An 18,429-nucleotide genomic window follows, 5' to 3' on the forward strand; every position below is an offset into this window, starting at 1 on the left:
TGAAAAAAGCTAAACACTTAAAACTTTTGTTTCTTGCGAGTTAACTGCGCTATTGTGGTCCTTACTTCGTTGTGTCCGGTTTTCATAATTGTAGAAATTAGGAAGGGTATATACAAAAGAGTATAAGAAGTTAGGGCGTATGACGTATCTAACTATTAAGATCGGATCGATATTTTCCATAGGTAGCAGTCGACCGAATCGAGTTCAAATTCCACAGTGGATATCGACTAGACCTCCTTTTAATCACTGAGTTAACGAAAATGCTAATAGAGTAAATATTTGGGCCTATCTAGATCCGTTTTCTTTCAGTACTCATAGCCATAACCAATAGGTAATCTTTGAAATGTAGTTTTCCACTGTGGGCGGCGATTCTGTAATTTTAGTCTCAATATAGTATGGATTGTGTATTTGTGATTCTTTATTCTATGCTTCTAACAGTGATGTCCTTGCGAAACGTCGCTGAGAAACAGCTGTTTGTAGTGTTTACGTCTACTTATTGTTTTTTTTAAATGAAAAATAAGACAGCTATAAAATAAGTTTCTTGCATTTGAATTTTCGTATAGTTTAACAGCACCTCGGTATTTCTTTTAATTTTAATTAATAAAAAATATTTTTTTCCAATTTCATTGAAGTTTCTTTTTCTGAAGATGAATAACTAGTTTGAAATACGCTGTATGCAAGAAATGCATCTGTGTGAAGTGTGTTCGTGTCAACTCTGACTGCGATATCCACACAACGATGCATTTTAAACATTGGTTAAAATTTGATCTTGGAAATACCAAATTCTATTAATTCTGCAAATACTTTATTGAATTATTCAAATTTCTCTAAAGCCTTCACAAAGGCAAGATTTTCTTTGTAACTCTCCAAAAATTAATTAATCTTCCCGTTCCATTTTCAAAACAATTAGCAACTTCGCCATTCCTCTTTTGTTCCGATATAATCGATACGCGTGGTATTTGAAAATGTCAGATTAACTTAAAACGCGTTTTGGAGGTTAAACAACTTTAATTTAATCGCTTTTGGAATTGATTGGCTAATTAACCAATTGACATTTACATAAACCAAACGGCAAGTTGGAGGAAACGCAACATAAAAGGTTGCTTCTTATGTATGTAAGTATGGTATCTCTGTAAAAACGCTTTATTTTTGCATTTCAGTAAACACATTATTTCGTTTATTATATCAACGTAACCGTGATTAATTTGCACAGAAACAATGTATTTGGATAATTTTTAATAAAGGAATATTATTCAATTTACTTACATCCGTTTTTAACAGTAATTGATTTATAGATGTTTAGGCATCAAATAATACACGTTTTCATTGTGCTTTCCCATTTTCAAATAGAGATCTACGTAACCCTTTTCTAGTTTTTTTAATGTCGCGTCATCTCATAAGAGTGGGGGCTACTTACCTACCTATATTTACAAGTTAGCATGTCTTCGTAAACGCAACAAAATGAACAGTTTGATTGACCTAATACCTGCAAAGAGATTAGTAAACATAATAAGATACACTACCACTTTCAAAGATGCCTTCGGAAGCTACATTTTCTGACATATTTTGATAGTAAATTAAGCAAGCAAAACAACTATACCATCATACTTTTAGCTAAAATATTCAAATTCTAAAGGTCTACATTTAAAGGGTCGTTGTAGGTAAATTTCAGCCCTAATACCATAATACCTTCCTCCACTTCAAACTTTTTATACACTTGATACACTACTAGACATCTTCGCGTCTAGTTAAATTTTCACAATCCACAAACCCATGCTTTTGATTACCCATTTGACTGTGGTATATAATATAAAATTTCTACATTGTGTGTGTAGCTGTCATAAACAATGATTAAACATCCGTAAAGCGCAAATTATTTAGAAGTTATTGCAGTTTTAATACATCCACAGGTGATTATTATCTTAGTTGCACACCCACGCGAGCGGCCAAAAAATATTAAACTCGAAAATATTGAAGGCCTGATTTTAATAGGAGGAAGTCGTTATTTGTCTCGCCGTGATGTCATGACAACTTGAGAGTTCGCACTAGGCTCCAGATATAAAATACACCTCTTAAGCTTTCAAGCCCGAATTAGTTTATCAAAGGTCATGGTCAATACTTGATCAACGGTTTCCATGGCACTTATTTAGACATTAAATGAATAAACAATAAAGTAATTATTGTTATGTTATTAGTTTGGTTCGACGATCCGCTTGAACCTTTCAAGTTAATAAATTATTAAATAAAAATAAAATGCTTTCTTTAAAAACCACGAATTGTTGTAAATTTTATTAAGACCGACCGGTTTCGCTTTGTTAAAGCATCTTCGGGATTCGAAAATTTAACTGGTTCAAATATTAAATTTTGACAGGTTTCAAAATTTAACTGGTTCAAATGTTAAATTTTGAATCCTGAAGATGCTTACGAAGTGAAACGGGTCGGTCTTGATAAAATTAAATACAATTCGTGGTTTTTAAACAAAGTATTTTATTTTTATTAAATAATATGTCAAACCAAAAAGTGACTGCTTTTTACCAAAATAGTTAATAAATTAATTTAAAGTTTTTTTCTATTTTGTGTGACGTCCATGAAATAGGTTAGAACAAACATTTTAATGTTTTTCTGTTTACTTATATAGCGATCTTATTATTCTTGCGGTATCATCTCCTGTTAGAGGTTAAGGATGATCATTTTGAAAGTTTTTCTTGCAGGCAGCAAGAATAATCTATTATAATTCAGTTCCACAGACATAAAGATTTCTTCAGAAGATACATTTTCAATCATATTTAAGCAAGCAAAAATTACATACCACCATAATTTTAGCTAAAAAGTTCTAATTCCAAAGGTCTACATTTAGAAGATCGTTGTAGGTAAATTTCAGCTCAAACACCATTTTACATATCTAAGTTTGTTTATTACATTATATACTAGCTGCACCCCGCCACGCATTGCTATGGCTCAGTCAGTCAATGCAGATAGAGAAACAATAGGGAGTGTTGCTTTTAAGTCCAGATGGCGCAGTTTAAAAAAAACATGTTTTTACCTGTCACGTGTGACATCAAAAACACATGCATATTCGAATGCAACGATGTGTCAAAAATTCAAAGCAATCGGCGAAGATCTTTAGGAGATTTAAGATTTTGAACAAAAGAACATAAAAAAATAAGAAGGCAATTGACTGACCTAATATGTTTGCATAAAATTATCCACGGCCATCTTGATATCTCATTATGTCTTAGCAATATTGAAATAAATGTCCCCAATTCCCATTGTTTACGACACCATAGCATTTTTCACCTGAATATTTTCAAAAATAATATCGCCTATTTTAGCCCTCTGACCCAAATTTGTAGACCGTACAATAAGATTGAGTGTGCTGAAGTAGACATTTTTGTCGATAATTTGTATGGATTCAGAAAAAAACTTCTATTGTTAAATAATATGTTGCACTGATTAATATTATGTATTACTAGCGTCTCTTACTTTTCTGTAATATTTGAATTTCATATTTATTTTTAATTTTGAATTTTAATTTTTATTTGTTTTATATTTTATTCTTTATTATATATGAGAATTAATGTGTCTCTGTATGTGTATTTGTATGTTAACTGAGTTTTTATAACTGGATTATTCTCACGTAAGTGAGAACGTCTGTAAAAACGCAGTATAAATAAATAAAAAATTTATTCATATAGATTTTCGGTATCTTTTGCAAAATAAATAATTGAGGTAATATCAAATTGAACAAATGAACAGTCAACGATGTAATCGCATTGGTGTTCATATGTTTGACAATAAACCAGTATCCTTGTGACATTCGTGCTATTATTAATCTCAAATAAATAATACATCTCGGAGGGTTAAAATGGAAATCTACCGTTTTCTTCTTCAAAATTAGCAGCATTATAAAGCAATACATCTGCACTGCGCAATGCGCTATGAAATGCGCAGAAATGATAAAATTTGACATGAGCTGTGTGATAAAGGTATAAGTTACGACCTGAATTCATTTACGGACATTATTATATTATTGCTGGATATTAAACGTGATGTAAATTATTCTTCGTTCAGTCACACGTTAAATGATAATAAACCATTCGACTCATAAACTATTTGTGTATATTACATCTTGGAAAACGTAATTTAATAGCGTGAAATTTTTCCACGACCAAGGTAAAAGCCAACACCCATAAACATTAATGTTATATATTAGTGTCTGCGGGATATATATGTATAAACATTGACATAATAATCTCGAGAAGATATTACATTTTCAATTCAGGTTAAGAATGATGTCGAGGATTGGGTTTTCAGTTAACGCATTATCATCTAGTCCAGTGATAAAATTTATAACCGAGGTCGTCGATTAAAATCTAGTTGTGAGCGAAGTATTTTATTTGAAAAGTTATTTCACAAATAAAAAGTTATTTCATAAATAAAAAACTTTATTTCACAAATTAAAAAATGTACGGTATTTGCACCTCGCTTCATAGTTTTGGTGAGTAACCATTATTCAAAAATGGAAAAAAAAAGATTTAATTTACCTTGAAAGCGATGATATTTATACATAAAATAAAGAAGCAACCCCCAAAACAGTTTATTCTACAAAGGGATGAAATATTATAATGCGCTGCTGGTAATCATAAAAATTACCCCAATTAATAAATTAAAAATAGATTGCACGAACCACATTAAGTAAGATAAAATGTGATAATAGTTTGCAAGTTATAGTTAGTAATTTGAAAACTAAAAATGTACAAAAAACTAAAATATATTAAATAAATAAAAAATGACCATAGCTAACTTTACAAATAGATCTGATGATCCGTGTATTTAACCTAACATAACCACCCAATATTACTTCCTTTCTCCTGTATACAATTCCCTTCCTCACTTCCTTCAGCTTTACAAAATTCCCAAAACTAGATTGCTATGGTCCTTCTCTGTTGTGCTGCATCACAAAAATATAAATACTTAATAATGAATGATCGTTTGTTGTTGTGTGTGTTGCAGAGATGCTGTTGTGACCCCCGGGTTGACGGGATCAACTCGCGGGATGTCAGGCCAACAGCCGAACCGGAGCCGCGGGCCGCCCTCGCCCCTGTTCCGCCCCGCCTCGCCATGGGCACCCTCGCCGCCCCCGCTCATATCGGGCGGGCGCCATTCGTCCGCCCTCGTGTCGCCGGGCCCGGGCCACCGGCCCTTGTCGCGCGGCTCTCCGCTGCCCGCGCCGCGCCCCACCTGGCCGCACCCGCAGGGCCCGAGCCCCTTCCGCCGGCTGCACTCTCCCTCGCCCTCCATATCCATTTCCCCGTACCCCTCGCCCATCATGATGTGCCAATCGCCCGAGTACCTGTACTCGTCGCCCTACGACGGGGAGTGCGTGGGAGTACCACTGGAGCCGCCGCGCCCTCTCCATTACGAGGAGGATGAGGAGCAGAGGGGTCCTTCCACGGCCGAGATCATCGCGAACCAGTCGCAGGACTATGTCGATGAGAAATTAGCCGAATATCAGCAGACGATATTATTGCTGCAAGGTGAGTTCAACCACTCCCATACTTTCCAGGGAGTCCAGAATTGATTTTTAGCTTCGCCCTAGAATATAAGGTGCTTAACCCCTAGTATGCTAAGAAATCCATCGTGGATTTGCTAGGTGCTCACCGCATCTCCCCGATTTCATGGCAAGGAAATAATATTATTCTAGCTTGTCGTTTTGTCACTTGCATAATGTTTTATTAGATGTAAAAAAGTACGTCGCAAAATACACTTCAAATGTCATTGTAATGTATTTATTCACAGGATAGTCTAATAATGACTTATTTTTATTGTAAAGAACGATAGTTTAACAGGAAAATATAATAAATGAAGAATATATTCATACGTCCTCATTATATTTATTTAAATTGTTTATTAAAAAACATTTCTCCGAATACTTTCCTGAAGAAATTACGTAGGTTAGATATATTTTTTTTAAATATACAATTAATATCTGGTAAGACGATGCGATTTACAGAATCATCATTTTGTAAAAAAGTACTTAAGTTATTTCGAAAATAGTGGCAGCCGTCGTACGGTGGGCGATTGTTATTTTACCCCTGGCATTGCAGGGGTTAATAATTTAAACAGTGCGCCAAATAAATTACATGTTATTGAGTGCTCATGTGATTATCAATTAATTAAGTATTTTTATAATGGTAAACGGCGTTTAGAAATCGAGATGTTTGAGTCGCAACCTCCGGATAATGGGCGCATTAATGTCCGATTGACCTACTATCGACGTATGATCGTATGATGCCTACAAATAAATTATTACCACGGTTTTATGAATATCAACACAGTGGTCAAATAACTTTGGAGTATACCAGACGACAGACGTTTTTCAGATGAACTACTTCCAAGTGTTTGATAAATATAGGGAATATATAAGACTAAAATAAGTTCTGAAACAGTCCCAATTTCACCTATTAAAACAGTAATGAATAGTAGTTTTGTGTGCACATTTTTGAATCGCAATGTCGGTGCTATGAAGATGTTAATAGAATGATGAAAGCAACATTAAATTATTATAAATGAAACCACCAGAACTAATAAATTATATAGTAGTGGATCATATGAAATTCAAAAGCTTTGACTCTGAAAGCTCCTGAATAAGACATTACAGTCATACAAAAAAAATATATTAATGTAACCTTCTAAGTTTTTACCAGTATGTTTAATTTTTTAACAGTATTTCATAGTTTTAGTTATTTGCAAAGTTTGCAATTTTCAAAGCCCCCCAAAACGATAAAAATCTGGCGGGGTTACGCGTGACGTCATACGTACCTCGATTTTGTCGGTTAACAGTAAGGTCAATTCCATTCGGGTCGGTATGAAATCAATAAATCTCAAGTTAAATATTTAGCAAGATTTCCAAAAAACATGAATTCTTTTGAAATAATTTGTATACCGCAGTAGTGAACTGTGTATGAGTCGACGCAGCGCTACTTAGCACAATATTGTCCGCATTCGCACGCGTGCGACTGACCCGTGAGGTAACGGTGTAAGCTATGTTAGAACCCGCCGACCAATTACAGGGCGTTCAAGTATCTTAATTTTTTAATCGTTTATAGGACGATTTGTTAATTCTACGTATAAGTGCATATAATAAAACGTATATATTCAGAATCAGCGTTTGTTAATCTGTATGAATACATGTTTTTTTAAACCATAATATTTTTCACTCAACTATTCTTGGTTTCGCAATATTCTCCATATAAATTTAAGTTCGCACGTTAGTCTTCCTCTGTAACCCTTGATTATCAACAGGGAAATCTTAATCTTGTAGCGGAACTGCACTTGTAGCAGTTATGTAAGTTTCGAAGAAATGCAGCCGTTTTCTCAGGCTGTATGGCGCCGAACGGACTTAAACGTTGGATATGGAACAAGAATTATTGTCTGAAGTGGAATCAGTGACAAAATCTGAAAATAGTAGCATTTGTGGAAAAAATCCCACTTTCTTATGGACATAAATGCAAGGCTTGCTGTTGAACTTTGAAAGCCGTTTTATTGCCAAGTTCTATGGCACAGAGCGGACTGATATGTTAGGTACGTACCAAGAATTATAGTCTGAATTAGAATCAATGACAAAATCTGCATAAAATGGCGTTTTGTGAAAAAATCACACTTTCTTATGGACCCAATTACAATGCCTTTGTGTCGAACTTTGAAAGCGGTTTTCTCAGGCTCTACGGCGCCGAACTAACTGAAATTTTGGATTCTTACTAGGAATTATAATTTGAATTGGAATCAGTGACACAATTTGAACATTTATGTAAAAAATACAATTCTTACGGGCACAAATGCAAGACTTGGGGTTGAACTTTGAAAGGTGTTTTCACAGGCTCTATGGCGCCGAACGGTCTGAAATTTTGGGTTCGGACTAAGAATTATGTTCTAAAGTGTCATCAATCACAGTAAAGTAACATTAAAGATACCTCATCATTGACCGTGTCATTTGGGAAGTTGGTCAACACGCCTTTAATTATTACGTCATGTTTCATCTGAAGTGTGATTTATTATCGGCTCGGGAATACGTGAGTGTTGCCAGAGGACTTTCCGTTTCAGTGAGTGCATTAATTTACGTTGCAATTACGAATTTTACACATTCATGAACGATCAACCCTAATCAACTATTTGTTTCACTATTTACGTTTATCAAATAAAACATAACATATATGTACTAGGCAGACCCGCGAAACATTACAATATATGTATTATAATTGTAGGATTTGTGAAGTCGAAATAGTAGATATAAAATCATCATAAAAAATGCCTTTCCAAACACAGAATGGCATAATTGTAGGTTTTGTGAAGCTGAAAGAATTTCTAAAATATTTGTCAAAATTTTTAACAAAGAAATACGCAATTCAAAAACAGATTTATTAAATAATTATAAGCAATAATTAGTCATCCGAAATACTAATACAAATTGAAAATATATTGGGAATTGAACCCGTGCCTTCAAATGATTCAATATGTACTAGTACCTCAATCAACAATTACTGCTTATTATATTTTTTCACCTGTAAACAACCAACTTTATTTTTGTAGGAAAGGCTTTGTTAGTGCTAAATTTCTCAGACGTCGAGACATATGATATCTTCATTTATTGGTGAAATAATTTTGACTTGTCAAATATTATTATTTTTTTATGATAAACTAACTAATTAATAAAAAATAAGAGATTTATTAGTTAAATAATTTTCTGTTTATGTAGGTGCCTTGTTTTCACAAGATCATCGGTTCATTTTTTTTAAATTTCAAAGCAAATTGGAGTGCATTACGCAGGAACATTCACATAACAGAAAATCGAAATTATTAGTTTTATTTTTAATTACGAGTATTTATTAATGGTATTATTATATTATATTATTATTTATTCGTATTTTTAAAAAGTCCAACAGACGCTCAACTTTTTGCTCAATGAACCTGTTGCAAGATGATTTTGTTTTCCGGTTCGAGAAGGATTACTTAGCATTATTTTTAGAAACTTTTTTTCAAAACTGCACAAAATATTGCACTTTGAATGCCTTCTAAATTGAAACATTTTTTTATGAAAAAGCGTTATTGCAGCCATAATATATTCACAACTTTGTTTACATTAGCTAGATACTGAGGAATAAATTCACATAAATTTGTTAAAATCCATTTGAAAATGCTTGTAAGAGGCTCTTTGATCAATCCATGAAGAAACTTATTATTAATTTTCAAAGAACCACTAATATTAATTAACATTATTGACAAACCCATCTATCATTCTGGGATCTCTTCAATCTTCAAAAGTTTTTTTCAATTAGCTCTATCTAGGTAGTCTGTTTAAAAGTTATAATAATAATCTTCATTACATTCCTAATGCACGAAATAACGTCTACTGGCGCCCCCTTCATTTTAAATTAATCGTTGTATCATTTATCCTTTAATAGTAACAGTAATAGTGAACTATCTTACTTCTTATTTGATCCTTCGATTATCCTAGACCCCATTAGTGGAACGATAAATTATAGACAACGTACGGCGCGGAACACAGACAAAAAACATAAAAGAATTCTTTGGCAGCCGAAATCCTTCGGAATTCACTGGTATGATCCAAATACACCAAGATTTATGTACCCTCGATAGTGGCCAGCAGTTTGTAGTCATAGATGTTTTTCCTAAATTTTGACATACCTAAGTCACAAATCATTTTACATTACGATATAAAGGTACCTACCTACTATCTACCTTGTTAGGTAATGCATTAGTCGATTTTACAAATGTTATTTTGGATCTTGGTGCTTTCAATAAATTAGCTTTTATCTTTTCCGTCAAGTCGAAAAATTGTTTGTCTTAACACAGGTGAGCTCTGGCATCATGAAATTCGTACCGTTTTTTTGAAAAATAAGTATTGCTAATATATTAAGAATCTTTAAATTTTTTTGGTAATCCGGTTAAAAACAGGATTGCATCCCTTATCTAATGAGTTAACATGATTCCTGATAAACTTTTAGTAAATTGCGAATATATTATCACGATTTCGCAACAAGGGTTCGTGAAAATCCGAATATTTTCACATTTCGTCATCAAGGCAAATGCACGTGAGTGTGGATATAAGCATGACAAGATGCCATACTTTTAAATTGTTTAAAAATAAAAAGATTTATAACTATCAAAACACGCGTGAGCACGGGTAGTATAAAATACTATGCTGAACGATAACCGGGCAACTCAGGACAGTGGTAATTCAACACACTCTTGAAAAGTGATATAAAGTCATGAAAAGTGATGAATAATAAAACTAGGTTAAAATTGTTACGTTAGGTTAGGTTGTTATTTTTTTCAGGATAATTCAACCGGAACAAGCCAGGCGACCAATTTTAGAATCGCTACCCAAAAAATCTTACATCCCTTTAAGAAATAAATAATCATCTCTATCGTGATTTTCAGACATTTAGTTTGCATGTATTCTTGCAAAAAGAGTGCTTGCAGGACCATTAAAGAATCAAGCTGTAACATACAGCCTAATTTTTGTACCTAGCATTACTCAAAACTATGATTCTTTTTGGTTTCCATTAGTTTCTGCTGTAAACATATGTATCGTGTTTTGATTATTTGGCGAAAAAATTACGTTGGTTGATTGTATAAATTTGAAAAAATATATTGTTATGTATTCGCATACAAAACAATGCGTGACAAAATAATATGTGTTAATATTTATTTCTGACAGAAGGTCGTCCGAGTATGCATTCAAAAATCTATTTTAAATCACTCATACTGTCGACTAGCTTTTGACGTAATATGGCGTCGAGAGTATGACGTTCAAGAACCCAATGTCCAGATCTTGTTCGTCTTTTCGCTATAAGTGTACTTACATTTTATATGAATTCAAACGCTAGTCATTGAAGAATAGTTTTTTTAATGATAAGCTGATGTTTATAAGTTTATCATTAAAAAAATAATAATATTGACAAGTCAAAATATTTCACCAACAAATGTAGATATAATATGTCTCGACGCCATCTAGTGGGAAATTTAGCACTAACAAAGCCTTCCAAACAAAAATAAAGTTGGTTTTTACAGGTGAAAAAATATAATAAGCAGTAATAATTGTTGATTGAAGTAGTAGTATATATTGAATTATTTAGCGTGTTGGGAATAAGGTCCGAGCACCTGACCGGTCATTAGAAGGTGCGGGTTCAATTCCTTTTTCCTTTCAATTTATTTTTACTCGGGCGATATTTTCAATTTGTATGGATATTTCAGGCGAATAATTATTGCTTATAATAAATTGAAGAATAGAATCACGGAACCGGGTTCCGGTTTTTTACAACAATCGTGCCTTCCATTCCTGCTGTGAAACATGTAAAAATACGACTTAACCCTTAAATGGATACTGTTGCAAAACTGCTACATACCGTTCAAACCACCTTTAACTCTTTGGTGTATACTTAATGCATGGCGTTTTAGAATTATCAAGTTCACGGTAATATATTTTATCGAGTGGCATCATCTTTTTTTTCTTTCGCGAATTTCAAATGTCACTTTTTCTTTGACAAAGTGAAGATTCTCGAAAATTGGTTGGATGTTAGAATTACAGTTTTAATTTGCTGTTATTATTTTGATTTTCTTAGGTAAGTAGATACAATAATACAATACTTATATGTAATAACTCGTATTTTTCCGGTACACTTATTAGTTTTGAGAAATTTTTTTAGGTTTTTTATTTTTTTTTTCATACGTAAATTATTCATATTAATTTGTATTAAATACATGGTGTTGTAAACCTGCAACAATTTTTTTTTTTAATCAAATATCATTAAAAAATTACAAAAAAATTCAATTCTTTATATTTCCTTGCATTTGCATGTAAATATCTACAAAATATATTTTTTTCCAGAAAAATAAATAAATCATGCATTTAAGGGTTAAGTACGACTTAGAATCCGAGGCATCGTAGTAATTAGAGTTATCAACGCCCAAAATAATAAAATTACTAAAAAAGTTTGTTATACTCGAAAAACAGGCGTTCTGTTGTGAACTTAATACGGAATCTGATTTTCTACAAAAATATATAGTTTACGAGAACGTTATCTGTGGAAGAGGTTTAAGGTTGTCACAAACTTAACTCCCCGGCACCAGATCAGCATCGCCTCAGCTCGAGACGCACACTAATCAACTTCGTAACGGCATCATCTCGCCTCGGACAAGCTAGTGAAATAAGGCGATGCGGTGCCGATCCGAGGCCGAGCTGATATTATGCGTTAACCGTTATCATTAGATTTATCGCTAATGTTAGAGAGAAAATATTAACGATATTCACTACGTAGTTATTAAATAGTTCTAATGCAGCTGTAAAGTGGTTTATATTTCAATAGACGATTCCTGGATCAATTAAGTCATTACTTTGAATTGAAATAAGAGTTCACTACAAAATTAAAACTTTTAATATGTTTTTTCTTTCTTTTTCTCTGTTTGTATTCACTCTAGTCCATGTACTTTTAGAATGTAGACAAAGTCAAAAGCGGCACATTTTTACAATGGATTTCATGCTCGTACTATTTTCGTTGTCGTTTCCTTTTTGTTTTCTTTTTCTTTCGTTTTCATTAATTACAATTAGCAATGAAGATTCTTTTGTAAATGTATGTTTACCTACCTGATGTGACATGTGACCATATGTATCTATAAAAACTTATTTTCTCGAGTAATTTTGATAATTTGATTACCTTTATTCTACTAGTTTTCTCTTTTGTCTATAAATAATCTAAACTTATAAACCGATAAATCACAAAATCGGTTGATGACAATATCATATTTCGGCGCTGCTCTTTTTAGGAAATAAAGTTCGGCGTAGTCGTACATGTCCGAATGTTTAAAATCGGCGTTGTCATTCGTGTCCGAATGTTTAAAATCGGCGTTGTCGTACGGGTCCGAATGTTTAAATGTTTCGGTATATTTGGATAAATTAGGTATTTAGATTACTATAGTGCCTACCCTCCTCCCAAGATTTAAGTTTCATAATATTCTTCCTAATAAAATCCCAGAAGTTTATAAACGCTAAAGATATACCAAATTACGAAATGAAGTACACATGCGACCGATTGATTTGATTAAAAATACACATTTTTCGTTAAGTTGTTGGAGTTGATTTTTCCACAGCGCCGGAATAAAGTGAATGGCTTGGCTGCGATCCAAGCTCGCTCAACTTAGTCCGGCGCGGCCGCCCGATACTAGCTGCTTCCATCTTCCAACACACATAATCATATTAAATATTATTATACCGATATTCGGCCCATAGTCTGTGGCTCTTATACCGCTCCGGATTATAACACCTTTTGAAACCGAGTGAGAAGTTTTGAAATGAGGCGCGGGCTTCTGGAATTGAGAGAAATACTTCTATGAGAGGGATGCTTATTGGAGAGGAACATTTCCTTGAAAGAAACACTTCCTTGATAGGAACACTTCCTTGATAGGAACACTTCCTTGATAGGAACACTTATTTTTGAGAATCACTTATTCGATCGAAAAACTATTATCTCGAGAGAAACACTTCCTTAAAGGAAGCATTTCCTAGAGATAGCTAGTAAATAATATAATAATGGAAATTATCGTATTAGGGCTTTTTGGCTGTGGTTGTCAGAAAATAATAAATAAAAATCCAAATTTCATTAAATATGTACTTAAATCCCTACCTAATTAATTATAAAGCATATTGTATTACTCAACATCCAAAAAAAATTCAAATGATGAATTATATAATTTGACCAAAGAAACTTCACTATTTCCATGAAATTTCTTTTTTCGAACATTCTTTAGGCATGTAGGTAATTCAATGTAGTTAATTTTGGAAAAATAAAATCACATTTGAAAAAATAATCTAAATTAACTCTTGACAGGCCAAACGTCCGCAACCAAGTGGGTCTTCCGACGACCCCATTCATTTTTCTGTATTATGGGCTTTTAAACTATAGAAATCCCAATTATTAATGGTAACTTATGTATTTGCGCAGAAATACGTAAAATACTAAAATGATATGTCAAGTATTTAAGCTAATATAAGGAGAATAGTAATTTTGGGTATTACCTACTCCCCCACTTGCCTGCGGGATAGTTAAACCATTAACACGGCCGCCATCTTGAAACAGAAACGGATCGTACAAATAAATTTACAGACAGACCAAACGAAAAATGGTCGAGTGAAGAACTAAACAAATAATAAAAAATAAAATAAGGAGGGCATCTAAATTCCGTGAATAAGTTTCGAGATTTTAGATCGAGTTAGAAATCGATGACAACTTCGAAGCTAGTAATAAAGAAAATGTTTTGTAGCTTACTTATTGGGTGTTATTTTCTTTCCCTCTAGAACTTTAGGTCAACTCTCGCCTTGTTGGGGTAGGTAATATGGCCCTAAAGGTCAACCAATATTTTATAATGATGGCTATGAAAATACATTTATCTAAACAATTAACTTTTGACTCATTTAATATCAGGCGTGGGATTTCTGGCTGCATTTTTTAAATTTTGTTTAATAGGCAATTGTGTAGAAAGTGGTAAAATTTATCGGTATTTTAGACCTCAGTGAAAGCGAAACGGTCAATAATTCATTGTTTTACGCTTCCATCGGTTTCGGTGGTATGGAGAATCAATAAACATAACTTTATTCGCCAAAAATAAACACGCGTTCCGAAATAGCACTTTCGTAGTTTGCTAATTTTACAACCTGTTTCGAGGGTTAGAATCGCCTGTGAGCAAGTCATAAATGTCTCTGGTGTTGGCTTCATGCTCTCTTAATGACTACCGAAACTTGGTCATTCGAAACGCGTTCAATGCAGAATTTTGTGGGCTAATTACAATTATTTTTAGCCTCCACGAAAATTATAAAATCGAATTCTTAAAATAAGCGTCAATGTTTGAAAACACGCGATTTTCAACAGATTTGTTGGACGTTTCCATAATTATTCCAGAATTTCCGGACTTGTTCCATTAGATCTTGCCAGACCTTCCGTCAACACGCTTTACTAGTTTCCTACCAAATTTTCCAACCGGCTTTCCCATTTAGACATCATCAAGTATACAATTTCCTTAGTTTGAAGGTTAGAACGACGATTTTAACTTTAAAATTGGCCTACAAATGTTAGCCAAATAATAAATATGATTTTTTTTATCAAATAAAAACCTCTGCTTTGTCAAATAATGACTGGAATTGAAAAAACATATTTTTAAACATTTTAACTTGGTGCACATGGCCCGTTTAACACTAGTCTTTAGTATTTTTAGGATTCTTTGGTGACTAATTTTTGATGGAATATATTGAAGTAAGTGTGAAAATAGCTTCAGATTATCGGGAGAACTAAAATAAATAAAAAAATGTCTTTCATAACGTTTCGAAAATGGGTTTTTTAGGTTACGGGAATAAATAAACGACTGACGAAAATTTTTTAAACAGCATTGTAAGATAATTATATAGCGTGTGTCAGGCCGTACTTAACATACCTTAACTGGCTATTCTTGAACATATTTGGAGTAAAAAATGAATGTAAAATATTATTTCGTTCAATTGTCCCCCTCCTTTGTCGTCAAGGATATTCATCTTTCCTTATTGTCCAATACTGTTGGAACAGAACGATGCGTACTGAGGGTCCTAAGCCAAAAAGGGCTTTGGTGACATTTTGATACTTTTCAGGACAGAAACAAAAAAGTAAAAATAATTTTTTTTTAGATATATTTTTAAATTTTAATTATTTTCTGGTCGATTTTCACTAAGCGGTATTTTATAAAATTTCTGGGACAGGTAAAAGGCGTTAGTGATTTTAAAACTTAATAATGAAGTGTTAAGTTTTGAAACTTGATACTCCTTTGTTAATGAACATGAACACACAATAAACAATATTTATTCGCTTAAAAACATTACAAACAATTTCAAAATGAGGGAGTAACAACTATTAAATTTAGTGAGTTAAGATAAAACATTTAAATATAATGATGGTTTTTAATTTTGATTCACAAATCACTGCTTTGAACATATAAATTTTAAATAGGGCGTTAGTGATTCAAAAAATCTATATTCTGAAAGCAAAACAACCAAAGTCATGTTGGCATTCCGTACTTTCCGTAGTGATCACATATGCCCTACAACCAAAGCCATGTTAGCATTCCGTACTGTACCGTAGTGATCACATATGCCCTACAACCAAAGCCATGTTGGCATTCCGTACTATACCGTAGTGATCACATATGCCCTACAACCAAAGCCATGTTAGCATTCCGTACTGTACCGTAGTGATCATATATGCCCTACAACCAAAGCCATGTTGGCATTCCGTACTATACCGTAGTGATCACATATGCCCTACAACCAAAGCCATGTTAGCATTCCGTACTATACCGTAGTGATCACATATGCCCTACAACCAAAGCCATGTTGGCATTCTGTACTATACCGTAGTGATCACATATGCCCTACAACCAAAGCCATGTTGGCATTCTGTACTATACCGTAGTGATCACATATGCCCTACAACCAAAGCCATGTTGGCATTCTGTACTATACCGTAGTGATCACATATCACTACGGTATAAATATAAATCTGGTCAAATTATTCGTTATCCTATTTAAAACGGGACTGCAGGCCTTAAACAAATGAATTGACAGAGTTCCTAAAACATTCGTTTATAACTGTCAGTTATAAACGAATGTTTTATGATGACGGCGGAACACGTTTTCATGCAAATATTGATGTTGACTTACTGATATTGTCGCATTCCGTCATAGGAAAATAACAAGTGTTCTCGATATATTGTGAATGACTAATATTTTATCAGGAAATTAGCATGCTATCACCTTTTTAACAGGATAATTTTTTCTCCGTGCATTAAGATTTCGAAAATGGCAAACAGGTGTTGTGAATATGGTCAACGTAATATATTTTTTTAACAATTTGCCGTCGTAAGGACCTGTTTTTAAAAAATAATTTTTATTCTCTAAAATGCTCTCCACATATTACTCGTACGAGCGGCCATTAGTTTCCCTTCCTTACATTTGCCAAACATCCTTCTGGAATACGGAATCGGCGATGGAGATTTATTAATAGACGATTGCAGTACGGAGTAGTTATTTCTAATTATAAAGCCAGCGCTCTCTGTGTGTATCTATGTATTGGTGTTTATATACATATTATTACATACATAAGTTACTAAAGCATATCTTGTGACAAAAATGTGCGCTTTGAGATTCTTTTTATCGTTTTCCGTAAACATTGCCACGATCTCTTCATGCGGTGGAAAAAAAATATTTTAACGAAAAAACTTTACAGATCAGTCGATGGTGTCGCTATTTAAGGCGATGCCATACGTCGTGTAATATTTTGAATCGAGCCGCCATCAATAACACCCCTTACGTAGATAGCGATAAGGCTTAAATTCCCGCTTAACACCATCCAGCTGTTTTGATTTAGGCAAGAAAAAAACATGGCCAAAAAGTGTCTTTTATTTTATTTTGTGGATGTTCAGGCATAAATATTTAAATGTTTTCCGATCATTTTATAAATAACTTAATTTGCCACATTATACAATAAAATCATAACCGAAAATGGGTTCGTAAGTAGGAAATTTTGAACTTTAAAGCAGTTTTCATAGGCCTTATAAATTATTTTTTTCTGGGCTTATAAAAAGACTCGTAAAAAATATTCGATTATTTCAAAGGCCAAGATGTATTATACTCGCGGTATTTATTTAAAGTTTAAAGCATCTGAAACATTTCTAGGCGACCAAATTCACAAACCAAAAACACATGATTTTGCATTACTACGTATGGCATCGCCTTATTTGATACGTGCGTTAGCTAGAAAATGAGGTAATTATAAGCATAATTCCAATAAAAATAAACGTTTATCCATGGACTTAACTACACGTTAAGATGAAAATAGCCAATTTGTATATTTAATAAAGATTGGAAAACTGTTGTATTGAAGTGTTGTACATCGATTTGGAAGTTTGGAATGTAACGTTTGAACATAACAATAATTAAAGATTCGTAAATTTATTATGACATACGACATTTCAGATGACATTTTGACGTGTTATTTCAAAATACGACAACTGTTTTTAGTGTCTTTTCTAAGAAATAATGCTTCCTGGAAACACATGATGCTACGTATACATACGCGACCCGAACTGAACTGAACCTCAACTTATGGGAAATGAACAAAGCAACCGCAAGGGCGCGAAACGCCGCTTGCAGTTGCTTCGTTCCTTTACCGTAATTCGTGACTTGGTTCGCGTTAAGGTTCGCAAATGTATACGTACCATAACATTACGTGTTTTGGTTGTATTCAAAACAAAATGCCAGTGGTGATGTTTTAAAACTCATCCGTCAAGTTATTTTAAATACCCAAATCTATTACTTGTTGCATGTGAAAC

At 33.4% G+C, this 18,429-nt stretch overlaps 1 protein-coding gene across 3 annotated transcripts in view; it reads left to right on the plus strand.

Moving 5' to 3' along the window:
* Positions 1-5,041: 5,041 nt before the first annotated feature.
* Positions 5,042-18,429, plus strand: part of Msp300 (Muscle-specific protein 300 kDa) — a 280,129-nt gene continuing 266,741 nt past the window's right edge. For all 3 annotated transcript variants that reach the window (XM_089635781.1, XM_089635784.1, XM_089635785.1), the window contains exon 1: positions 5,042-5,537. In XM_089635781.1, coding sequence (XP_089491907.1) covers positions 5,057-5,537 — 481 coding nt within the window. In that variant the 5' untranslated portion in view covers positions 5,042-5,056. The remainder of the gene's footprint in view (positions 5,538-18,429) is intronic.

Source organism: Hesperophylax consimilis, chromosome 9 (assembly GCF_061612785.1).
Source record: "Hesperophylax consimilis isolate HC1 chromosome 9, BYU_Hcon_1.0, whole genome shotgun sequence".
NCBI classification, from domain to species: domain Eukaryota; kingdom Metazoa; phylum Arthropoda; class Insecta; order Trichoptera; family Limnephilidae; genus Hesperophylax; species Hesperophylax consimilis.